Source organism: Onychostruthus taczanowskii, unplaced genomic scaffold, assembly GCF_017590055.1.
Source record: "Onychostruthus taczanowskii isolate IOZ18803 unplaced genomic scaffold, ASM1759005v1 scaffold33, whole genome shotgun sequence".
Taxonomy (NCBI): domain Eukaryota; kingdom Metazoa; phylum Chordata; class Aves; order Passeriformes; family Passeridae; genus Onychostruthus; species Onychostruthus taczanowskii.
In genome coordinates this window covers 5,940,279-5,966,992 of record NW_024500683.1, presented here as the reverse complement: position 1 = coordinate 5,966,992, position 26,714 = coordinate 5,940,279, and the positions used below count along the sequence as shown (strand labels likewise).

Below are 26,714 nucleotides of genomic sequence, written 5' to 3'. Positions count from 1 at the left end.
GTGGAGAGGCTGATAGAAGCAAATAATTTTCGAAGGTGTAAGAGAAATGTATTTAGTGAACTGAGGAGAATGCTCTCTATTCTTCAAGCTTTTCTTGATGGTGAGCTCTTCTTTTACCCAGACTCCTCCTGTATGTTGCTGTGCTGTAACCGTCTCAGTACGTGCTCTGATGCTCCAGGAGCCAGTGGGTGGGAGAAGTTTAACTGAGCCTGACTGGGACTTGTTCCTTTGCCTCGTTTATCAACACTCCTCACTGGTTCTGCATGCATAATACTTTTCATATTCTGTTGCTTCTGGTTAGCTACCCAGCGGGAAAGCGCTTGTGAATTGCTGTGCGGTGGGAGTACGCTTGGAATGTGCGCATCTGCTGGGAGCCTTGCTGAGGCACTGGCCACTAGGGTTCAAGGGGAGGACACAGCTGTGTTCCAGTGGAGTAATGCATTCTTCCTTTGAGGGGTTAGGATTATCCTTGGAAATAAGTGAGCATGAAAATCTTAACTGTGATTTTACTTGTACCTATGGCTATTTTTCCTGATGCTCAAAGCATTTCAAATGCAAAATAAACCATTCAAAATTCATACACCGAAGGCATTGTGCAGGGGAAGAATTTTTTTTTTTTTTCTTGCAGCAACTGTTTTTAACAGTTGTCTAGCTAAAGATGTTTATCTTCCATCCTCAGTCCCACAGATTCTACACTTCTTATGATAGGTAATCTAGTAATGTTAGAAATAACTTCTTAAAATAGCTTGGTAGTGTACCAGTTATGAAAAGAATCACAGAGTGGTTTTTTGAACTAGGTAAAGCAAAACTTTGATTTTATATATTTTGCTGGCATAAACTTTGTATTTTAAAAATGGTAGAACAAGTTCTTTAGGATTTGATTTTGTGGTAGTTTTATTTTTTGCAAGCCCCCTGGCTTTTTGATGCAAAATTTGGGTAGAACTTATGCTTGATCATAGGCTCATGCTCCAGGAATAAAGCTTTCAGTAAAATTCCTCTTGAATTTTCTCTGCTAGCTACTTAGGTCTCTTTGTCTCTTTAAAGGTGTCTGTGGCCACTGCATGTATAGTTGCTTTGACAGTTCCTTCTCAGTGCTTTCAGTGTTCTGAATGGCAGCATGGTAGTCTTAAAAAACTGTATGTAATCTTCATCACATCACTGAAGTCAGGTTAATTTCTGTTAGGAATTTTTGTTGCAAGAGCTAATATTCTTAAGCTTTGCTTCTTAACATTGCTTTTTATGAAGTGGTCATCACTGCTTTGGGAACAACAATGTTTAAGTAGCAAATATATAAATGTTCTCCTATCCAGAAAAAAAAGCTTGGGATATGTTACTGTGTCTTCAAAGCCTCTGCAGCTTTTTAATATTGGGTACAAAAGGTTTTTTGCATTCTCACAATATGTAGGTGTTGTATTGCAGTGTCACTGGCACTTGTTAGTGTCAGAGTTCACCATAATTTTATCCTGTGGCTCTTACTCTTGTGCTCATGTAATGCTAATATGAAAAAACCCATCATTACAGGAAGGTGCTTTAAAGTACTGTATTGGGGCATTTGTAATTATTTTCTTACTTGGAGCCACTGCATCTCTTGTAGGTTATCCTGTGTGGAATCAGACTGTTGTAACTTGGTATAAAAATAAAAACAGATTGTACAGTGCAGCATAGTACTTACTCCATTAGTTTGCTTCTTCATTTGTTGCCAGATTTGGAACTTCAGAAACCATGGTGGCTGTTATAGGTGCTAGTTGGTGTGGTGTATATGTAGATGCACTGCATTGCTTAGTAAAAGCAGTCAATTTTTTTGATGAGGGTGCTTTCAAATTATGACTTGCTGCTGAAGTCTGTTATCTCTTTACTAAATGCACATGATTTGGCCAAACTTTCCTTCTTTCTGGCTGCTTGGTCAGTAGGACCTTGTGTATTAGACAGCTTTGTTGTGGTTAGTGTGTAGAAACTGGAATGATACCATGCTTTGCAGAGACACAGTTCTATACCTGATCATTGCTTTCTTCTGACCTGACCTATTGGAGAAGGAAGAAAGACTGTCATGTTTGAAAATAAACCCCAACAACCCAAAACCCCACAAACAAACAAAAAACCCTAAGAAACCCCATCCAAACAAAATGAGACCCTGTTCATATTAAACCTGTAGTTTTTGTAAATTTGTGAAATAAAATGCACAAATAAGGTTGAAGTTGTAGCAGAGCCCTTGTATGTATCTGGCTAGGATATTCCCAGTTGATTGCTAAAACAGAATTGCCCCATTTGTGTGTCCAAGGAAGCATACTTAATATTCTATTAAGCATAAGTAAGTACTGGATTTATTTAGTGGCAGGTTGCTGGAATAACCATCAAGAAAATAATTCAAGCACTGCAAACTCCAATTCTCACTTGTCATTTTCCTTTAATTAGTGAGTTCATTCTAAAAAAATAATAATTGTCTCATGTGGGAGGAGGATGATGAAATCACGTGCCTTGTGTGCCAAAAACTGGCCTTTGACACTAGCCTGTATGCCAAATTAAGCCAACAGTACTGCACTGCTCCTTACCTGTCTGATCATATTTATTATACCTTTCTCTACTTTGAGTATAAGCGGAAGCAAAACTTCCGAAGAAGTGTTTTGCTGACTTTTTTTTCCATTCTGTTGTTTAGTTATACATACTTATTAGTTAAGTCTTTGCTTCAATAGTTGCACTTCTGCTGCATTGCAAAGATCTAGAAAGTAAGGAATTCCTTGTAAAATGCGATTGCTATCTTTGTATACAGTTCCTTAGGTAGACTTCTAGAAGTTCACCTAAACTTCTTCAAAATTGAAGTTTCAAAAGGCTCCTCCTTTTGATGCCAGCTCAGAATTTTTATGTACTTGATTGAGATCAGATTTTTGTATAAAATTTATGTAATTTTATTGACTGTATTTTATCGATGAAAAATAATAGCAATAAAACCTTGCTGTTTAAAAATACTAACTTGCTATGAAGTACGTGGTAGCTGCTCTTTGAACAGAAATACAGTTCTTCTCAGTAGTACACCATATTAGTAGTATGGCAGGCTCTTGAACCTTCTCAGCTCCGTTGATGTTAGTGGAAGCTGGCCTCACATTTTTACATTTAAAAAGAGGACAGTCATGGTCACAGTGCTGCTATCTCCAGGTTTGCTTGTTCTTGATATCCTCCTCCTCTGGTGTCCTACCTGCTTAGCCTAATTAAGATTTAAACAAATTTTAGAAAAGAGTTGTTTAGTTACCTTTGTTATTCACACTCTGTAGAAGTGTTACCACTTGGATGCTGATAGAGGAGATTAGCATGGAATTTCTGTTAAAAATAATTAGGGAATTGATTTTTAGTTATGCAGTGAGCCATACTAAGCCATAAGCAGTTTTTAATTGGTTTTTATAATTCTGAAATACTTTAAGCATTCTTTATAAAACACAAGAGCCAAAAAAATTTCTGGTGTCTTAGGTGTTTTACAATTTGAAGCTTATTTTCTTATGGTATTTTTCTTGTCTTTCTATAGGGTTGAAAGACACACAGGAGTCTTCATGGATATAGTTGATACATTTAACCATTTAATTCCTACTGAACAATTAGATGATGCCCTATTTCTAGAATCCAACCTGGAGAATGAAGTCTGTGAGGATTTTAGTACAAGTCAAAATGTCTTAGAGGATTCGCTGAAGAACATGCTCAGCGATAAGGATCCTATGCTAGGATCTGCAAGTGCCCAGTTCTGTTTGCCTGTTTTGGATAGCAATGACCCCAATTTCCAGATGCCTTGTTCTACAGGTAAATCTTACAATTTTTTAAGATTGCAATTTAAAATACAGTTTCACTCTAGTACCAACCCTTTTTCATAACGTAGAAATAATAAGTTGGGATTTCTGTCACCTTGCTGCCCTTTTTCAATGTGCTTCATACATGCCTGGCATGTAAACTATGTGCAGGTCTTCCTAATTTTGTAGTGTAACAATCAAGGAAAGCGCCTCATGTGGATCAGAAATGGCCTAGGCTTTGTCTGTCAGTTACTCCCAATGAGAGTCAGGATTTGTTTAGTGTAGGTACTGTGCCTGATCACTGAAGTCACTGGTTGGCTTAAAAAAATACCATAAATACCATACTTCATATTAGCAGTAGGAGCAGGAGAGTTGTACAAACTACCACTCTGACCTCAGGGTTACTCTGTTAGTGCTAGGCCTTCTGGTACTGAGCTGGTTCTGGATTCTGGGTGTTTTGCTTTGGGTGGCTTCAAGACCCTGGAATGATAATAAAATTTTTTTTTTACTGTTTGGAATACCTGATTTGGGAACAATTTCGACCAAAGTTTTAAATAAAAATAATCTCAGAATTTTTTGAGTAATTTTAGAAGATGAAAGAAAAAGTGATGATCCAATCCCTAAAATTATTAATACTTATGAGGAGTTGGAATAATTACACTGAATTTGATACTAGAGATAAAAATATACTCTGTTCTTAGTAGTGTTCTTTATTTGACTGGAAGTTTAAAAAAACATAATTTTTTAGCTTCATTACTAGGAGTGTTGTAGATTACTGCAGTTACATGATTATCACAATATTTAATTTTTTTGAGTAAGTTTTATAACTGTTTCTGAAAATCTTTATAATTTCCTTATATAATATATATTTTACTGTTACTAACAGACTAAATTTTCACCTACACTAAATTAGGTGGTATTACATAATGGAAAACTGTAAATCAAAGATTATACTGTTTAAGGTGATGAAAAAGTGAGCTATCAAGCCAAAACAAGATATATGGCATTTTTTTTCCTACTTCAGAAGAACATTTTTGAGGCCATCTTTAATGCTTTTGCGTACTCTTGCAATAGTCCGTATTCCTATACATTTTTCTCTGTAACCAGCCAAATAAAAATCATATCACTCTTAATATGCATAAGACTGTATAATGTACACAACTAAACCAAATTCCCCCTCACTTGCAAATTCTTCGGTTGTATTGCATCTTGTGCATCCTGCAGTAAACCTGTTCTGCATTTAAAATTCTTGAATTAACTCATAGGGTACAGCTGGATATTTTGGAAGGTATGGAGAAACTTTAACGTGCTTCCTGGCATGTATTTGTCCTGAAAGTGATCAGTAGTGCAATAATTAATACTATTAATACTTAAATAATCACAGTTCAGTTTAAGGTCCTTAAAAATAATTGAGCATTTTACTTGGGGGCTACTATTTCAGGCTGTCAGAAGACAAAGGGATTCAAAGCTGATTTGATTTATGCTGAGTTTATGAATTTAATGTTTTGTTTTTAAATCTGAAAGCACCAGTAGAGCCACGTTTCAGTAAAGAAATTAAAATGTGTAATTTGGAATTAATGTAGGTATCCGAAAGAACATGAAATGTTCTTGTTGTTGCTTGTTCTTTGTTGGTCTTGATAAAAACTGTCCTTATTCTGACATGGTAGCACTGCTTAAAATTTTTTAGTTAAGAATAATGAGTATCAGTTTAAAGTATGGTTTCTTTGCTTGTCTTTTTTCCTTGAAAGTTCATGTAGTTGTGATTTATTTGGTTTGCCTGATACTGTTGGTGATCTAATACTGTTGATGTAGTCGGCTAGTAAGAATGTGTTTATTCAAGGTGGTAGCACCCTTTGAACGAATAAAGCCATGCAAAAGCTATTTTTCCCAGTTTAGGTGGAAGCTCATGGGTACACCAAGTTCAATTCATCTAGAAAGTAAAAAAGCATAACTCTCCTGACAGAACTTGCTTCAATATATTCTATATTTTGCATCACCCATGCCTAGACTATTAAACAGTTTAAGAAAGGGAGCAGAGTGCTCATGGAAATTAATTCACAGGACCAGCAAAGGACAGATTTATCATATTTGATGCTTCTTGAATAACTGGAATGCATTCTGTTTTGTAGAACTTTAAAAGTGGTGCAGATTTCATACTGCAGCTTATTTGATTGCTGTAAGCAAGCTGAAGAGATAAATGTAGTAATAGTTAAACTGAGCACAGGTGTTATGGCTAAAATGGTAATCAGATCTTCTAGATAAAACAGAGGAGCAGAAGGCATGGCTCCCTAATACTTCTTTGAAAGCAGATTTGAGCTGAGTTCAGGAGTAGAAAACCTATGCACAAACAAAGGCGTATCTTTATATGCCTTTAACCTGTGTAAGTGTGAAATTTCTTATGTGGACATGAGTACATGAGAAGAGCTTGATTCAGGCCTGCTTCTTACCCACATGCCTACTTTCTCAAGATTGTGACATTTTCTCTGCTTTATCTTGGAGATCATGTATTTTTTTTTTTCAAAACAAAAAACTCTTTCTCTCTTGCTGTTAAGTTGTTTTTGAGTGTGGGTTTGCTTCCTGCTCTTTTTCTTACTGCTGCATGGACATTAGTTTTTGTTGGGAGTTTTCACTGGCCCGATCCAAAATTTTTACTTATCAACATGTTTTGCTCAGCTTCAGGGTTTATACTGCACATCATTCATCAAGAACTAAGCTTTTTGTTAATACTAAGCTCTTTTTGTGATGAGTTACCTATTACCTGACTGTATGTGATGGATACTGGTAGCAATTGATTACCTGTGCTTTAAACAGTTCAAGTGCATGCCTATAAGAAATACAGAGATATCTATCCAGAAAACACAGGTTTTGTAAATTGAATAACTACATCTCCTCTCAGGGAGAATAGCAGCATAGAAATCATAAATTATGTGGTTTGCAAGGGGCCTCTAAAGGTCATCTAGTCCAGCCCCTTTGCAATGGACATGTTCAACTAAATCAGGCTGCTCAGAGCCCTGTTCAACCTGACCTTGAGGGTTCTCAGATGGGGCATCTACTGTGTCTCTAGGCAGCCTCTTCCAGTGTTTCACCACCCTCATAATAAAAAGGTTCTCCCTTATATCCAGTCTGAAGCTACCCTCTTTTACTTTAAAACTATTACCCTTGTCCAGTCACTATAGGCCTTACTAAAAGGTCTGTTCTTATCAGCCCCTTTCAAGTATTGAAAGGCTGCAATAAGGTGTCTGCCTGTTCTCCAGGCCAAACAGCCCCTACTCTGCCAGCCTTTCTTCAAAGGACAGGTGCTGCAGCCTTCCAGTCATTTTTGTGGTCTCTGGTCTCAATTAACGAGGTCCATGCCGTTTTTGTATGGAGCATCTCAGTCAGCAGTACTGGTATATGACAAATAGGACGGTGACAATGGATGTTTGTTGCCTATCTGTTGATAGGCAGAGCTATATCGGTACCAATAAAACAATCTCATGTTTATCTCTTGGCCTGAATCCAGATTGTGCTGAATTGAGATAGTTTCTTTAGTTAGATGACACTGTTGGTCAGATGAAGACCAGCAGAAACCAAAGACAGAACAGACCAAACTTGCTGAGCTTGCTCTATAATTGCCACTGAGTAACAGAACGGGGTTAGAGTAATAAAATGGGGTTATCTTTTTAGCTTTGATTGAATAATTACGTATTTAGAGAAGAGAACAAGATTCTTTGTGGGTGACCCTGGTTATGACTTTGAGCAGAGGTAGACATAACTCTGACTCTCACAAGCTGAATAGGGTAGAGGTCAAATTATGCTGAAATCCTTTTAGAATGTGTTACTGAAGGGTGACTGCTAAACTATAAAGATGTAGTTAGGTTGCTGGTTTATGGAGCTAGACTGAGGAGAATGCTGGTTTTACAGCACAGGTAAGAAGTTCTATTGCCTCTGTGAATCAAGGTACAAACTATGTGCGTCTTATTCACTGCAGCTCATCGGAGCTTAGAAATTATGGATGGGCTCTTCCTGTCCTGAAGTAGGTATCAGCAGAAAGACATTGTGTCGATAGTAGAAATTGATATAACTGCTCTCCTTGCTAGTTAAAGAACAGAATTGGAGAAAATGAAACTTTTGAGAAATAAATGAAATCCAAATTCTTGAAGTAATCAGAAGTGTCCCAAATCGTGTTTTAGGTGACTCTCTGCTTCTTGGTTTGCTTGGGTGGTTGTTCCTGCAAGCTGTGCATGACCAATGTAGAAAATTGTATTGTGTAGAACAGCTCTTGGCCATCTTAAGTGTTTGAGTGGTGTGAGTGGGTGTGGAAGTATGCTTTTGGGGTTGTATTGATTCTTTTTAACCTTATTGAGCAATTCATTGATAAGAAGTGGAAACTCTGAAGTTTAGAATATGACAGAACACTTTTAAGAGCAACACACTTCTTTCAGCTTTGAATGGTACCCTGGTGATAGGTTTTCTGGTTTTGTTCTGGTTTTGCTGGAAGACATGCTGGAAGCTTATCCACCTGTGAGCTTAGCAGGTCATACTGGTTGCATGCCAGTGAGCTAAATAACTTAGCATTCATACTAAATTGGTAATTCTTGGTAAATTAAATTGGTAATCACTAACAGTGTAGCTTTTCAGAATGTCATTTACTGGCGTAGTTTGATTTTTATAATACAGGGAATGGAATTTTAATTGCATATCATCTGGAGACATTTCTAGATTTTGTATTAAAATCAAGCTTTTAACTAATTTAGTTTATTGGTATGTTTATCAAATCAGGTACTTACCATAAATGATAAAGAAGACTGATGCTGTAAGAATTATAAAATGTGTTAGGGACATCTTTTTAATTGCCCTTTTTTTTCTGTCCCTCTGGATTGCTGCTGGGAAAGTGTTTCCCTCAAGTGCAGTCGGCTTTTTCTAGTTTTAGCCTGCGTTTTCATGAGTATTGTTAAAAGCAGCATTACTCTGCTAAAATCATTGTTACCTACTGAATCTTTGAAGCCAAACCAATTTTTCTGACTACAAATACTATTTTTTCTTTAGCTGGTGTGATGTCTGGCAGTGTTAGGCATTTTGGGCTCTTTTCACTAAAGCCAAATGTACATGTATTTTTCCTCCTACATTTGAAGTAATTTTGAATGTAACTTTGAGATTCCAAAATTTGGTCTATAGTTGTTTCTCTCAGTTTTCTTACCTGTTTATGCCTTCTTTCTTCCAAGCTGTCCATATGAACAACTACACAGTGTTTTATGACCAGGATAGTAACTTTTCTGTATAAAATTTAAATTTACTGTATTGGTATTGAGAATCTGGAGAATATTTATTTTGTGCCTTTTTCTGTTTGTGGGTGGCAAACTACCTATATTCCCCAGCATAGGTCCTTCTGAAGTATTTAGTTATGCCATTGGATCAGTTTCATGGGTGGAGAGAGGTTGGATCTGTACTGAGATTTGCAAAGCAATTTAGGTTAGCTCTGTGATTTGTAAATACATGAAGACTCCCTTCTTAATAAAATTAATTAATTTACATTAAAGTGCTTGGTTTGATGTGGTGTTTTTACTTTGTTGTTGAAATTTGTTTTTCTGCTCCTTATTTCCAATGTAACAGGCTTGTGTCACTAAAGAACCACTATTCAGTAGGCTTGTGATGTAGCTCCATCTTTTCAGTAAAATGAGCATGCAGTTCTGTGTCAAGATATATGCTGTATTAAGTTTATTTATCCTAGTTTATTTTCATATATCTTTATTCTAAAAACTGTAAAATTGCCTCTTAACAATGCAGACATTAATGGAGAATGGGAGCAAGTGTTTAGTTAATATTTCATGTTACTTGCTGTGATTCATTTCTTGCACTGGACAGTCAGCTCAAGGTACTTGCAGGGAAATTCTCAGTTCAATGGATTACAGGCAAACTTTTGTAAAATAGTTGGAGTTTGATGTTTCCTTATGTAAGTTATGTCATCAGTCACATAATTTCTCTTGAAAATATATCTTCTTTTAACAGAATATATTTTTAATCTTACTTCTTGAACATATGCATCACAAATGTCAGTAGGAAAAAGGTTTCTCATAGAAAGTATACCATCCTCGTTTATGTTCTTGAGACTTGCTGACAAAATATCACTATCTTTTTATGTTTCGTTGTTTCACTGGAGTTTATTAGCTGTTCTGAAGGCTTACCTAGATGTGTTAGTTACTGCTTTAGACTGTAACTGTTCTTTTCTTTGAAGAATTATGTTACATCTCTGTGTTATTCCCATATAATGCAAAACTTTTACAATGTTCAACCACTTCCATATAATCTGTGATGCTTATATGGAATCTGCTGTGGATTTGCACATTCCTGCCATTAGTGTGATTCAGCTGGACATAATGTTGTACAACAGTGCAAAGCAGAAACAGCAGTGATGTTCTGTTTGGTGTGGTTACCTAAGCAAAAGAAATGTTAGCAGGGCTAATATCTACAGAGAAGAAATTTATTTCTACACTTGATATTTACCTTGGTCAGTGTGTCAAAAACCTGAGTATTTCTATCTTAGTTGTGGCTGAAAATAATGGAGGAAAGTCTTATGTTAATAAAAATAAAGATTTATAAATGTCATAGTTTTTGATGGTGTAGTTAGGAGTGTTTCCTTTTCCTTAGCTCCTCTTTCACTTGTTTTCTTAAGTTTTACATAGCTAAAGAATTAAAAAATTGTCATGGTTTTGTTTTAGCATAGGGAAAACATTGCTTTAAATTCGCAAGTAGACTGTTTTTACTGAATGTTGTTCTATTATGGTCTAGCATATATAAAAATGAGTCAGTAGTACAGCCCAGCAGTTTGGAAGTTTAGACACTTTGCAAATAATGGAGAAACTCATAATAGTAAGGTGAAGGTCAGTGGTGCCTTTTCCAGTGTAAATATGTTGAATGTGACTTGTAATTTTCTTATTTGCAATCTGTTCAGTTGTACACTGGTGTACAACTCTTCTATTCAGATAAGTTTTTTCTTTATTCCTTTTTTATTTTTTCATATTTTATTTTTTAAATTTCTATACTTGATGCTGAGATAATATTTAGATATTTGTTACTAAGGTCATCTCTGCTTTTTTTGTTCTTTATGATTTTGCTTTTGTTGATTTACCTTTCCTAGGGTTGTTTCTTTACCCCCACTTCACCTTCATAATTTGCTTTCCTAGTCCTCTTTGTATCTATTGCTGTTCTCTGTCATTTTTCTCTTCCCAGCAGGGCCTGTGTGGAATGCTCCTCATCAGGGGCCTCATGAGACTGTCTTTACTAGCTGAGTTATAGCTCAGGTGGTTTGAAATTAGCAAGATTCTGTGCTTCAGTTCCTCTGTAAAATTAAAGCTACAGCACAGAGTCTTGTAAGTACGAAAACACTTTAATTCTAATATTCCACACTGTCTGTCAATAATGGACTGAATGTGTCTCTTGTATTAATAAAGAGGAGGGTGTAGAAATTCCATAACTTGAGCAAGAATGTTGTAAAGCCCAAGACTAATGTCAGCCCTTTAATATGCTCCAGAGTTGTTTCAGAAGCTGTCGTAGTAGTTTTTATTATTTGTGCTGTCTTCAACAGTTTAGTAGTTTAGTTCTCACAGAAAGAACAGAAGTGGATGTGAAAGGAGTCTCTTGTCACAGTCTGTTCCCAAAAGCCAGTTTTGTGTTTTGCAGGAACACTGTGAAAACACAAATACTAAAGTGCAGAGCTGCTGGAAGGATATAATCCTTGAGAACACGAGAATGGGCAGCTGGAGTTAGAGTGAGGGTCCTTCTCATTCAAGTTTCCATCTTAGACAATGTCCAGTATTAGATACTTACTGGGAAAATAATGTCTAATGGTGCAGTTGCAATGTAATTTTTTTGCCAGTGTGTCCAGTATGTAACTTATAGCAAATAAGTGATAAAGGAACACCCTTGAGTGGAGTAAGACCAGATTTATCAGCCTCATGCACCTTGCACGTGATATCTGTATGTTTGTAAACACACACAGATATAAAGGTGGCTCTGTGGATTGGAGAGTGGAAGTGGTCAGTAATTTCCACAAACACTTTTCCTTGTAACTGATGTGTACAATGCAGTAACTACAAATAATGGTTAAAATAAAATACACGACCACAAATTGTAAGCTTCAGAAAATCCTAGCTTTCAGCTCCTGGCACCCATATGATTACAGAGGTTCAGAATGTTGATTGCCTGGTGCCATGATCAGCCTTCATTAAGAGGCTGATAAAAAGCTTTCTAATATTTGAAATTCTAACATGTTGCTAGGTTACTTTATTTTTCATTGTTTTTTTAAAATTGCAATAATTTCAGACTTGAGAAAGACCAGTAGTTGACAGATTTTCTGAGCTGGTCTAAAAATTCTAATAATTTTTAAATTAACTTCTTGCTTTTTTACTTTTCTGATTGATGTGTTAATTTATATAATTTTTAAGTAAGCAATTTTTATAAATTTTGAGATATCTTTAATGTATCATGTGAGTTTATCTTAAAAATGCTTCAAGGTTTGTGTCTTAGTAGTGAAAAACAGGCATACGTGATTGTTTGGAGTCTCTGTTATATTTGTTAGACCTTCCTACTTGTTTTGTAAAGTCACTTTGGTATTTGGCTTGATTTCACAAATTTTGCATCCCATGGGGATCAGAATTAATTAATCACACATAGGATCTTTAAATAGGAGAGGCTACCACTGCAAGAACCAAATTTAGAGCAAGTGAGGAGAATGGCTGGTGTAGTGACCTGACTGCCTCTTAGGAAACCTGTTTTCAGGAGCCACCTCTGGGACCTTTCTCAGGTTAGTGGAGGATAGGAGTTCACCAATGGCAATGTTCCCTGTCTCTCCTGGGGGGTTAAGTGCTTGCTGTACTTAAAGCTCTTCCAAAAAGACATTACAGGCACACATATGTGATATGGGTGGGGCTGAGAGTTTTAAAATGGTATCCTGCCAGAAAACTGTGATTTTTACACTCTGCACTTCTGGATCAGCTCTTTCTGCTGTTTACCTTTCTTCACTTTTTCTTAGGTGGGAAGGGACAGTGAGGGGCAGCTGATCCTCTAAGACTGGGGACCTTCCTGTGGCAAAAAAACCCAATAAAAATGTGAGTCCACAAAAAAGCTATGAGGACTATCTACAGAAGTTTTAAACTGTGGGTGATAGCTTCTTCTACACTGAAACTACCTCACATGGGAGTTTTCTGTCCTTTATTTCTTCATTTATTTTCTCTTTTGTTTCATTTTAGGTGGCCAATTTATTTGTTTTTTAATATCTCTTCCCCTGTCTTGCTCAGCATTATAGCTGCAACACTTTTTGATCATTTTAAGTTTTAGGCTCTTTCTTGTTTGTTTGTTTTTTCCAGTTATTGGTCTTGATGATACTATGGATGAAGAAGGAGTTAAAGAGAGTGGTAATGACACCATTGATGACGATGAGCTTGCTTTACCTAATAGGAATTTGAGAAGCCGTGCTGAAGAAGCATCAGTCACATCACCGAGGAAATCACCACGTTTAATGGCACAAGGTGATTATAGATTGTGTTTGCATATTTGAAGTAAATCAAATGTGCAAACACATCTTCAAAATCCCACCCCCAGCATTTATAAATTTAACTTGGTTGTGTGAATTCCAATATAGAACATATAGAATATATACACTGCAGCTAGAAGCTGGCATCCATAGGGTATGAGTCAATTAGAATTCCTCTTTAATAACTATTTAGTGTCTTGCTTATGGTCATTAAACTAATTTTTGAGATTTTGATCCTTTTACCTACATAAGATTAGTAATGTGGTTCTTCACCAACAAAAGCATGATGGAGTTGCAAAACAGCATTGGAATATTAGGTTAGCATGTCTCTATTTCCAATTTAAGTTTTGATTCTGTTTTTATTTGCATATTCTCCTTTTACTTTAAATTAGGTTATAGTAATTGCAGTCAAAAAGTCTTTAATCAAAATATCTCAAGATATTTAATATTTTATTAAAATACTTTAATTCTTTCTGTTGGCTAATTTATTATAGTTATGAGTTTTCTAACTTGTTGAACTGGAGTTATTTACTGCCCTGCTTTTGTCTGCTATAGAGCAGGTGGAGTTAAAAAGATAAAATTATTTAATATGGTGATCAGAATTTAAATAAGAGCCTGTGGTACAAAGCTGGTAATTATGCTGTTTAGAAAGCCACTGGAATGGTTACTTGCTTAGAAAATATAAGTTGTCATCAGGTGAGAATGTGACTGGGTCTCAGATTTGTAGACTATTCTCTAAAAGATTTTTAAGCTTCAGTTGTATTTCTAATCACAATATAGTTTGTGCAATTTTTGTTTGGGGTAGAAAAGACTGAGAGGTAGAAAAGTAGAGTTAGTTTGATTGTCTTTCTATCATCGCTTGTGTTTTGTATGTACTACTTAGAAATTCCATAGCTTTTAGAGCAATGGGATTTTACATCCAAGCTATGTCAGTGTAAATTTGAAATGCAAGTAATTTTGTTTTGGGGAGGTTTTTAAGTTTAGTAAATAAAGGAGTTTTAAGTCCTCTTTGTATCCAGTAAGCTAAATAGGGGTAAGTCACTTTTGTTCTAGGCAAATCTTGTATTTGCAAAAAGAAGTAAGCAGAATAGCTAAGAGATTTTCTTTTTCCCTTCCTAGAACCAGTACGGAGTCTGCGGCAGAGCACGCTAGCCAAGCGTTCAAATGTTGCTCCTCCTCTTAATACCAAGAAATCATCTGTAAAAAGTGGATCTGCTCCAAAAAATGGACAGAAACAAGAGAGAAGTCCAGTTAAAGAGACAGATGTTGCTGCACGCTTGAAAATGGAGCAGCCTAGGGAGGTTAGGCGTAGTACAAGACGATCAGGACAGCTGGAAGGAACAGCAGCAGCAGTAACAGCATCCCAAAGTAATACAAAATGTCTGCCTGGTCCTGAAGATGTGAAAGAAATAAAGTCTGAAACCTCTGAGCAGGCAAAAGTTGAAGAAACATCCCAAGAGTTAAGCTGTGCTAATTTAACAGACCCCTGTTCTCCTTCTCCTGGGGGAACAAAGGAAATAGTAGAGGTTGCAATGAACACTGCCTCTGGGAGTTCTGAGTCAGTTTGTTCAGTATCTGCAGATACTGAAACGATTCCAGTTAAAAACGAAACAAGTGATGTGATTGATTCAATGGGCTTGGAAAATTCTTCAGAAGAAAAGACTGATAATAAAGCAGAGGAATCAGAGAAGAAAGCAGAAGAACATAATCAAATTGAAGTAACTGGAAAAGATAATGATTCATCTAGTGCTTGTGTGAATACAGATGGAATTTGTGAGACCTTTTCAAATTTGTCCAGCTCTGTGGAAGAGGGGGTTGATTGCAGTTCAGGTTCCCACAGTGTGGAAGTTCTTGATGAAAATACGTTGTCAGTAAAGGGATGTGTAACAGAAGCTGGAGGTGATGACGAGGGAATGCAAAAAACTGAAACTCCATCTGAGAAACTATTGGACGGTCCAGACTCTGGTAATAAAGACTTGAAAAGCAAAGAGTTTACTTCTGCTGACCCAGGAAATAGCATTTTAGAAAGCACTGTTGTTGACCAGTCAAGCCAAAATGTACAGCAGATTTGCAGTACTAAAGTAGAAGGTACAGAGACATCAAAATTTCAGGATGATGAGAAACAAATTGGTATTTCAACAAAATGTGAAAAGAACATTAGGCCCCGGCATACTAAATCTGTAGTACAGAATAAACAAAATCTGACTGCAGGTACTCGGCAGAAATCCGGTTCAGTGCAACAAGAATTGACACGGTCAAGAACGAGAGCTGGTGTTGCTGTTTCGGGTGCTCACAGTCCCTCTTCAGCAAGTCTGAAGCGAAATGCAGATGAGCAAGAGAGTCATCAGCATCCAAATAACCCAGTTAAAATTAGAAAGAAACAATCTGATCTGGGTTTGAAAGCAAAGAGTAGCATTTCAGGGGTGACTGTAAAAAAACAGACCAACATGAAGCTAAAGAAAATACCCCGAGTCCAGGCTCCTGGGCAAGCCCAGAAATCATCAGTTCAAAAAACCAGTGAGAAATCTCCTACTCATCAAAGCTGTTCTAAAGATACCCACCACTCTGTGCATTCATTGTCAGGTCATGTTTCACATCCTGGTCAGAAGCAAGCCAGCAAACACCAGCTTGCAACTGGGCTAAAAGCAAATAACTCTACAAAGGAAGAGGCAGAGGCTAAAGATCCCTCTGTTGTAGAACATCTGAGGGAGGATGATAAGGAAAAAAACAAGTCAAAAAGAAATGATAGGAACCTCCAACCTCGCCAGAGAAGAAGTAGCAAAAGTCTTTCACTTGATGAACCTCCGTTGTTCATTCCAGATAACATTTCAACTGTTAAAAGGGAAGGCTTGGAACATACCTCTGCTAGTGAAAGCAAACATATTTGGGTGCCCAGCAAGCAGTGTGGCTTTTGCAAAAAGCCACATGGCAACAGGTGTGTGTGGCAGTGTGTTTTAGGAATTTATTACTGGTCTTGGAAGGTAATTTTTTTCCTTCCGCCAAATGTTTGATGCTGCTCATGTCAAAACAAAGTCCTAGTCTTGCAATACGAGTCTGTACATCATACGACTGTTAATTTCCTTTGCACTCATACTTTTTTTTTATCATTTAAATAGAGTATTAGAAATTAGTTTGGACCAAAATTCTGAATACAAATGTTTTATTATTTGAGTACATACTTTGATGAATATATATATTTTCTGTGCTGTTCAATTATGCACTTTAAACTTGACTTTCTTCATAGAAAAGAAATTAGATATCTGTATTCCAGGTTGTCATTTCCTTCTTTCTAGAGACCTCTTAAGTGGAAGGATCACCGTCAACCAAAAAAATCAAATAGTTGTTTGCATGTGACTTTTACCTGGTACAGGTCCAATTCTAATAGTAGAGATACAGAGATTTTTTTCACTTTGTGTAATCATTGCCATGAGGTTTCATGTAACTGTAATTAAGTAATTTCTGGGGAGGAGAGAAAGAAGAACATGAAAAAAACCCACAAACCTTCCATGTGGGCATATCTGAAATTGCCTTTAAACACAGTAATGAAGTTGCATCTGAAGTTGATAATACCCGTCTGTGGCAAAACTTTTTCTATACAGTAAGTGAGCTGAAAAAGACCATTGGGTTTCACTAATGATCTGTTAATCCAAGAATAAGAATTCCTTTATTACACATACTGTTTTAATATTGAAGTATTTTTTGTTGTGGTTCTACTACTAGCCTAGTTTGTGGTTTTTTAATGTCAAATTGAAGATATTTGTGATTAGCTTATGTGAGAGAAAGTTTTAATAGTAATTTTTAGTGTTTGTGCTTTAGAACTCCATACATCAGAGAGAAATATGGAACAATTACCTTTGGCACCTGAGGGGTTTTTTTGGCCTTTTGTTTGTATCTAAGAAGCCCTTCTGAGCTTTATTGACTCATTGTATCATATTTGAAAAACAAATACGTGAAAATTAATTTACTGTACAGTAACTGCATCATTGTGGCCTACTAAAATAATTAATAAGAGGTTTGCTCTGCCTGGTTGCTGAGGATTACCTGATTGAAGGGGTGCTCATATTTAGTTCCCTGTGGTTTTATTTAAAAAAAAAATCCTTTTATTTTTAAGACTCTCATCATCTGTGTCTTTGTAAGAGTGTTTAATTTTAAGCAGGTTGCATTTCCTTAGTTTTTGTCATCTTAGGCATTTCCATGACAGTAAAACTGTATGAGTAGCCTGTATTTCAGTGAATTTTTTACATCCTAAAAAGGCTGCTTTCTGGATAAAAAAAAATGCTTCTGTAGATATTTTTAAAACAAAATATGATATTTGTAATTTAAACTACTTGATAGCTCTTAAAAATGCAGCTTTGATTTGAACTTGTGATATATTCTTTCTGTTTTTGCTAATATTTTTAGTATTCTGTGGTTTGGGGTTTTTTTTCTATGTCTTGTTAGAGTTCAGAAAGTCTTGATTTTTATTACTAAATGGATCTAACCAGTGTGGGAAGATGTGGCAGTGACTCAGTTAGATCTACTTATTTTAGTTTATAAAGTCAAAGTGGCATTACAGAAGATACAGGGATACACAGCAATATAGGATTAAGTTCAGCAAACCCAATTTTGCATTGCCAGTTCTTACTGCTGCCAGAAGAATAATATAGTGTATGAATCACAGCCGAGGTTGGATTGAGACAGCCCAGGAGTTGCCACAGATGGTAATTACAGGTATCATCAGTTTTGTAATGCCAGTCTTCAGTGTTTTAGGGCATTTGTGTTGGAATTATGTTACTTTTTTATGTCTGCCTAGCAAAACTGTTGATACAAACCAGTGCTTTCAGCAGAAGATAATCAGATTTGCTAAATGTAGAAAGATTTTTTACATAAACACAGAATTTTTGTATATAAAACAGAGAGAGAGACACAGTAGTGGAATAAGGAAACTTGCACTATTGAGCTTCATGCCTAATAACAGAAGACTTGAGACTGTCAGTGCATGACTTTTTGTCATTACTAGTGTAAGTAATAAAATTTTAATTTTTTCAGATTACTTTGTAGTTTTGTGCTACAAATAACTTAAACCTTACAGATTCACTTGCTGTCATTAAGATACAAGAGGAAGCAAAACTTGTATCTCCTGTGCCTTGGCATTTTGTCCTAATTTAATTATTAGTGCGAGAAAAAGAAAATACTTATAGTACAGGGCAGTGGAGAAGAAGTCTTGGAAACCCATCAAAACGATCAACATTTACTGTAATGAAAAGGGGATTTTAATTTGCTGTTTGGATTACTTTTCTAGAAATTTTTGTTTCCCTTTTGAAACCACCTAGCTGGTCACTTTTACCCTTTTTTCTCATTGTATAAAAGAAAATGAGAAAGTGTAAATCACAAATGCTGTCAAATGGTTGTATGTTCAAGAAATGTTAAAGGCAGAGCTAAGATCTGAAACAACATTTTTGTTTATAGCTCCATGGTTATTTCAATTTTGGAAATTTTATTCAATGCCGTGGTACAAATTGCTTATAGGAAAAGAAGTTAAACTGAAGTTGCAGCCCCAAACTGGGAAGTAATTTGCCAAGAGCTTTGCAGGATGTCATGGTAAAGTAATATATTTAAAATTCAGGATGCAGAGTAGTAGTCACTTGAATCTTTGTGTATTCCTCTAATAAATGTAAATCCACTAACTTGTTATTGTAATACCAAGCTTGGAGAATTAGTTCAGGTTGAAGGTAATGTGTGGAAATCATGGTATCAGCTTTCTTTGTGACAGAATTCCTAAAGGTCAGTGCTTGCTTAGGCCTTACACAGACCCAGAGTAATTTTACTCTGCCTGTTGTACCAGAAGTAGAAGGATGGTACTTTACTGTTGTTGTATTTCAGAGCAGCACGTGGCAAATGGAGTAAATTTATATCTTTAGAAATACATGCAGTAATTTGCTGGCCACATGCAAAGTCAAAGTATGCTTACCTTGTACTGCACATACAGTGGGTTTTTAGGAAAGCAGGAATTCTGTTTTATGAACATGAGTTTTGCATGATCAAAAAAGTTTACAGGTTATAACTTCTTGCTTTGTAAGAGACACTGCTTTCTTGCTTTCTGTTAATAGATCATTGTGGTTTGGCACCTGAGCTTTGAACAATGACTTCATGCTCTCTTTTCCATTTGTCTTGAAGTTTATAAGCTGTAACCATCATAGCTGTTTTATATATATATACTTTCATTACTCAGAGAATGGGTTGTCAGTGTTTGGATTTAGGATTCTCTCAGCTTGTTTGCTTGATGTATTGTGATGTATCTTTCCTACATAACTAAAAAGAATTGCTCTTTCATATGAGAACTAAACCTTGTGTTTCTGCACAAGTCAGTTTTGGAATTTTCAGCACATCTGAAAGGGTATTTTTTCAGTTCAAGGTTTGAGTTGTTACTCATAGTATTGTTTTCAACATGTTTGATGTTGCCAGCGTGTTCCCATATTGCTGTCAGATGTTTTCTAATCAGCTAATAACATAAATCATATGCAAAATGTTTCATTTATCTATCTATAGATGAAAAGTGTGTATGGATATACATATCACATTGAAAAAGTTTAGATTGAAGTTACTACTCAAATTCCTAATGAATCCAATTGATGCTGAAAATACTAAGCTTTGCCACAAACAATACTTAACTTTTCCAGAAGACAGATTAAAGGTTGTTCAGGTTAGTTGAATTTTAAAAATAATTTGTAATTTCTTGGCATAGTGCAAAATGAAGATAGTAGCTCTGCAGACATTGAGAAAACTGCTAATGTAAGATTTCTCTGGTTTTCACTGTAGATGTTCAGATTCTCTGCAGCTGGAGGGCTGAACTTGTTCCTTACTTGTGCAAATGGACAAAATCTAACAGGCATTTTTCAGAGTGTCTCCCTTGTCTGTAGTCTGTCTTTAACGAGAAGTTTGATCAATTTTGGTTGAATAATTCATTGTATACAACTCGAGATACTCTAAGTAAATGTCTTGGAAAACATTATTACAGAGCAAGTTTGTAACTTTATTTGGTGACTTTCTCTTGGTTTCAACAGTTCCAAGTAAGATTTTTTTAATAGGCTGTGGAAGTTTGAGGATTCTCTTCTGGTGTTGTTTTGTGGGTTTTTTTTTTTCTGGTTTTGTTTTGTTGTTGCTTGGGCTTTGATAATCCAGTTTGAGAGGTCAGGCACAAACTGACCTCAGACCTCACAGAAAAATGAAGTGATACAGGAATATATTTTACTTAGGGTATTTCTTGCCCCCCACATTTCAACTATATTAAAGCAATATCGAGGAAAAGTTAGTATGTTGTAAAAAGGTAGTTAATTGGAAAGTGCTGAAGTTAATTTAGCAAAGATGTGCAGTATCCCTGATTTCTTGCTTATATTAGGAATATAATTCCTAAGAAGTTCCTTTGGAACTGTAGTACAGAAAAGTACTTTGGCTGATGGATGCAAACTGCAAACCATTTTTATCCATATTAAAGATTATTAGGCGAGTTGTATTTTAAAAATAGTGCTAAATGTGAGTAAATTATAGTGGATCCGGGTTATCAAGCGTTTTGCGCAGGCAAAAGAGAGTGGTTGAGAAAGGAGCTTCAGACTCCAAACTTATAGCCATCTGTGAATTACACATGCATACTTTTTTTAGGGTGCTGATGCCTGGCATCAGTGGATAGTATACAACAAACAATTTGTTGTGAGAACATTCTTCACAAGGAACAGTAATTAGAATAATAATGGTGCCTGAGTTCTAATAAACATCCATTAGATATTATGAGTGTGTTAAGCAGCAGATTATGCAAGATGTCATCAATTTATAGTAATGGATGATGCTTTTAAATTTTCTACCTCTGCTACTGCTTTCTTCTGTGAAAAGCCTTGCAACATTAAAAGCTATCATGCTTTTCCACCCACGGCTGTAGAAAAACTGAATGACAGTATAAACAAAACATTGTAATGTATAATTAACAAAGGGAAGGACTCCACTGTGATTTTTATTTACGGTTACGTAATTGTACTTGTAGATTTTTTGTGGATTATGTTACTATGCTGCAGTATTGGCAGGATTATTATTAATACCTGTGGCATTAAGGGATCAAGCAAATGGATACCATAAGTTGTCTAAAATAGTTTTATAAAAGATAAGCATAAATACAAAGTGCTTATAAATGCAGTTTATAAAGCATATGATGCTTATCCTACAACGTGCAACATGCGTAGAATCCACTGGTAATGGAGCTTGCCTTAATGATTATATATAATATGTATATATGTGTGTACATATATGCATAATTTTTACTGCAGGTTGGTAATTAATATTAGGAAACGTATTCTTATTTTCAGGGTTTTGGGGAAATTCTGTGGTTTTGGCTTTGCTGTTTGGGATGTTTCATTAATTCATCTTTAATTCAAAAAGCATAGGGTTGTTTGTCTTCCTGCTGCTTCCGTTTTGGAGGGGGTTCCTGTAATCTAAATAGCAAAGAAAATTATGCCTTTAAGAAAGAAGAAACTTCTGGCGTAAAATGTGGGTTATTGAAATTTAGTACTTAGGCAGTAAGTTTGCAGTATCTTTTTCATATGCTGCAAATTCCATGTAAAGAGATCTGCTGCTAGTGATTGAGATAGGTTTGTGGGTTTTTTCTAGAAGATCAGAACTTGAAGAATCATTTCACTTGTATTAGACTTTGTCAAAAAGGAAGCAAGTGGAATTGCTCATGTCTCTGTGAAGTGCAGATTTTTTTTGACAGACCGTATTTCATTTGAGCTTTGTATCAAGCCATGCTGCTTCACTGATGTGGAACATACACTCTGCTAAAGCTGAATATCTCTGCCATGCCATGAATATCTTGTCCCTGCTTTAACACTGGCTGGACTGTAGCATCAGTGCAGCAGAGAAACAGTTGAAATGTTAATGCAAGTTTACAACAGATTTGTAGAAGATTGGTGAATAGTGCCGTTAAGGGAGGAAGTGCAGATGGGAGACTTGCTTTGAATACTGAAGTCTTTAAAAAGTGAGCAGTGGGTTTACTCCTGTTAGGTGAGTTTGTGACTAGGGTGTTACTTTAAATAGCTTGGTTTGGATTATTTGGTTTTTTGAGGTTTTTTGGGTTAAGATTTGAGTCCTATTGTGGTATTTTTCCCAATTGCTATGTACCACAAACATAGAGGATTAAAGAGAAGCAATTGTTTTGAAACTAAATGATTTTCTGTGGCAATGCATTATTAATTAATCTTAAAATGCTGATTACTGCCCCACACTGATGAATAACTCTTGACAGCTCCTGATTTTTATTTTGCTTTACTCAAGTATAGCTTTACAATGAAAAGCTGTTTCATGAGTAAGGTGGCTTCTGCCCATTTTACACTAATGCTTTTCTCTGGAAACTTGCTGCTGTTACATAACTTGAATATATGAGGGTAATTTTAAGATGTGGTCCATATATTTAGAAAATAAATTGTCCTGGGTTTTTCATCTAACATATGAGTTTAATTTATTACAAATAACACACCAAAAGAGGTATTCCAATCATAAGAGAGATTGTGGCAGGTTTGTATTAATTATTCTGTCTCTTTTTATGTTTCATCTGTTACTTTCTGATTTTAAGGTGTCTCTTTTTATGCTGACATGTGGACTACCAAGGGGATTCTTTAAAGGAATGAAACTGTAGCATACTCTATGCAGAAGTCCCAATGTGCTATAGTACTGTGTGCTGTCACCTGTCTGGTTTTTTTAAATTTTTCTTCCAAAAAATATTTTTATGTTAAAGTCCAATGAAAGCAAGTCTTTCATTGAATGTGGCATGATTTAATATTTTAAAATATACTTTTCTTTCTCTTTCAGCTTTACATCTTCCAATCCAGCCTTACAACATGGGTAAAAGTCCAGCACTTCAGATTTGAAGCAATCTGCAGTCAGAAACTTTGATGTTTTACTAGTCCAAGATACCAGAACTGCTTCAGTCAAAAATAACAGCTGTGCAAAAGGACATCCTTGAGCTTTCAAACCAGGCTTCAGTTTTTCTTGACTCCTCTATTTAGTTTGAACATTGCCCATTACCTAATCATAATTGCTGCAAATAATAGTTATTTTGTGTGCAGATGTGGGAAACAGGCAGAGATGTAAAAGTGGCCTTATGGTCAAAGGGATTATCTAAATTACTGATATCAAAATCAGTGTGTTCTCTCCCAGCCTCAAAAGTTGCAGAATTGCATTTGACTAGTGTGGAAAAAAGTCCCAATTAGTAGAAATAGTGAAATTTTTTTTAGGTAGGCAACACCAGTATTTTTATTACCATTTTGTATAACTAGGTTTAAGCAAAACAATTGTAAACAATACATTGTATTGCATAGGACAGGTGATGTGAACATTTCCTGATTCTTTTTGTAGTCTTGGTTTCTGAATCCTGAATTTTGAAGTTTTGTTGTGTGTGTTAAAATACAGTGTAACTGAAACCTTGTTGTGAAGACTGGAATGAAGTCAAATGAATCTTCCATCTTCAGTAGTATGCTTGAATGACCTCTCTCTCGGTGTGTAGTCTTAGCAAAAATTATCTTTTCTGAGCTGAATTCATTGTAGGGTTTTTTGACTTTTAAAATTTTTATTATTTATTTGATACACCTGAAAATAAAGATTTAATACTGGATACCTATCCTGGTGCCTTACTTACACACCATCTCTATTACCCACCTTAAAATGTGTGAGCTAAGCTGAAAAATCCCATGTGCTGTCAATTTAAAGTTGAAGGTGTGCAGCATCTTGTGTATTTTAGTTTAATCTCTTCAGCAAATACCCATTTTTCTAAATATGAGTCAAAAGTTTGTTTTGGTTACTAAATGCTACAATCCATCTTCCTCGTATAGCAAGTTAGTCTCCAATGCATGAATTTACAAACTGAGGAAAAAAATACGTATATTTTAATAAAAATTCAATTAATAGCAGTTGTGGCTTCATGATGGTGTATTCTTGGTTTCCTTTTATTTTTGAACCACAGGCATTAATTCCTTAAGACACCAAAACGCCCTTTAAGCATGATACTTTGGCTGTGTGGTTTGACTTTATTTCAGCTTTTGCAGAAAATCTCACATGGGGAATTGTTGTGACCAGTTGCATTGTTCCCAAAGCTTTACTAGTATTTTTTTGCAGTGGTACAAGACGTGTTCTGTGTAAAGCACCCACTGTGGACCCTTGCAGTTACGAAATAGGCACTCACCTTATATTTTCTGCCCATGCATGTTTGGCTCCAGGCTCTCAGAAAGGAGCAGTGAGCTTTGTCTAGCAGTCCTGTCACTTCTTTCTTGTTTTTCTGTTGTGTTTATAAATGCTGTGGTATTACTCTGCTGAGACCATCAGAAGTAACTGTGCCCTAACATTACCTATCTTGTTTTTGCAATTTGCTGGAACATGAATCTGAAAAGATTGAGGTACTGACAAAAAATGAAGGAACCTCTGCCTTTCTAATTAAAATTATGAAGTAGATGGGCAGATACTGTTTGCTAGTGACAAGTAATACTATTAATGTACTTGCAGCTCAAAAAAGAAAATTCAAAATAAGAAAATATTTTTCTTCCCGAACGAGTTTAAAAACCAGTTTCTTCAAATCTAGCAAACATGATCGTCATAGGCTTTTTCTCAATCTGATGGACCTCTAAAACTTCTCAGACTCATTTTGCATCAAAATATTTTCTTCAGCAGAATCTAATCCTGGCATATTTTTAATAGAGAAGGACAGAACATAAAGACACGGGTTTTTTCTGCTTTTGTTTCAAATGTCTGCTGTTAATAAGAGCTTTCATCTCTGAGGTAACAGTAGTTTGAATACAATACCTATATCAAGCCACCTGGGACATTCATTTACAGTTCTGGAGAATGAGAGTTGCTCTAAGCACATCCTGTAATGTTTATATGGTTCCACGAAGTAGGTAAGTCAGCAGATAGCAGATCCTAGCCCGAGTGGGGACATACCTAAGTTAGGTATCATTTTGCTTAGAATCACCTTATGGAAGAGATCTATAAGATATTAGGTTAAAAAAATAGGGTTTGCAGGTCAGCGTGTTTAGCTCTTAAATATATTGCTGAAACAACCAAGTTGTTGTGAATTACTTTTTAAGTCAGGTCTGTCTTCTATGAAATTCAAAACCTAGGAATTTAGTAAATAATTTTTTAGTGTTACCAAAGAACTTCTGCTTTGTTTAATACACTTACAGTATTTTTGGATTTTCTTCATCTGGACTATATGTTAAAGTGCATATCTTGAATATAGTTTATGTAAGTATAAAACAAAATGAAAAGAAGAAATAAAAATTAAACAAAAAAACCCCAACAAACAAACGAAACCACACACAAAAACCAATGAGCAATCCCCCCCGCTCCCCACCACATCAAAAATTTGAAAGGGGAAAGAGATTGTAAATGGATATCGCAAGAAATCTTCCTACATAATTTGAAAGCTGTTCCCTGGTGCTAGGTTCATTATTTGTAAAAAATAATTCCTACCACATAAGTCTTCTGAAGTAGTTGGGTTTTAGCCTGAGAAACTTTGAAATTCTACATCATTCCCAAATACTTGAACTGGAAATTGTACCTATCAGTGCAATTAGGTGTTCGTGATACCTGATGAAGTTTTCAAAATGCTTCCACAAAACAGTCAGAAATTATGCTTTTATTTTAGACCAGGTGATTTTCACAATGCTTTGAAAGTACTATCTGTATCTAAAGTTGATTCTCCTTTTAAAATAATGCAGTTAAGTGAGTTGTGAATTGAAGGGTGTCCTTTAAAAGATAGTCATTTTAGTGTTTGAAGCATTCTTTAAATAACTTAGCTCTGAATAAAATGGCTGAGTAGCACAGAAGCATGTACCATGTTTAAAAGAAAACAATCACTGCAAGCTGGACAGGTGGTTTTGGAAGCCAAACTCCTGGCCCCATATTCGCCAGTAAAGAGAATGAAAAGCAACTTTCTAGAAGTAATTTAGTAGTGGTGGTCTAAGGAATGAGATGTAAAAAACCAGCTAATTTAGAATGGGTTGATATGCCCATTATGTTTGTCAAAACACCTCATACTGCTGTGGAAGATTGCAGCTGCTGATGGGTTTCTGATGAATGATGACAATCATATCTGTAGGCAAGCAAGGATATTTTGCAAGAAAAATTTTCAAGTATTTTCAAACAAATTTACTGTTTCTGAGACTTGCTGTATTTTTGGTTTTGTTTTTTAACATTCATAAGAACTTTTATACTAATCTGAAAAGTGTGGTAGGATTTGGAAGCAAGTTACACAAACACAGTGAGGTTTGTCTCTTGGACTACTGTAAAAAGGAAAAAGGCAAAAAAAACACCTCTTGGGAAGATCATACCATGTTGTAAGGCTGGAGATGGATGTAAAGCATCAAAGAAAATCACTTACTGGGTAAGAACAAATAATTGAGATGCACAAATCAAAACAG

At 35.7% G+C, this 26,714-nt stretch overlaps 1 protein-coding gene across 16 annotated transcripts in view; it reads left to right on the top strand.

Moving 5' to 3' along the window:
- PHF3 (PHD finger protein 3) overlaps window positions 1-26,714 on the top strand; it is a 51,033-nt gene that overhangs the window by 6,497 nt on the left and 17,822 nt on the right. The window contains exons 1-5 of one of the 16 annotated variants that reach the window (XM_041410718.1): window positions 3,649-3,783; window positions 12,436-12,552; window positions 12,781-12,856; window positions 13,086-13,276; window positions 14,401-16,216. The exons of 1 other annotated variant lie outside the window; for it this stretch is intronic. In XM_041410718.1, the coding sequence (XP_041266652.1) occupies window positions 12,855-12,856; window positions 13,086-13,276; window positions 14,401-16,216 (2,009 nt within the window). In that variant the 5' untranslated portion in view covers window positions 3,649-3,783; window positions 12,436-12,552; window positions 12,781-12,854. Of the gene's footprint in view, window position 1; window positions 101-3,514; window positions 3,784-10,982; window positions 11,120-12,435; window positions 12,553-12,780; window positions 12,857-13,085; window positions 13,277-14,400; window positions 16,217-23,112; window positions 26,678-26,714 lie in introns of those variants that run through there. 14 more of the 16 variants (XM_041410721.1, XM_041410714.1, XM_041410712.1 and 11 more) reach the window with 14 other exon arrangements.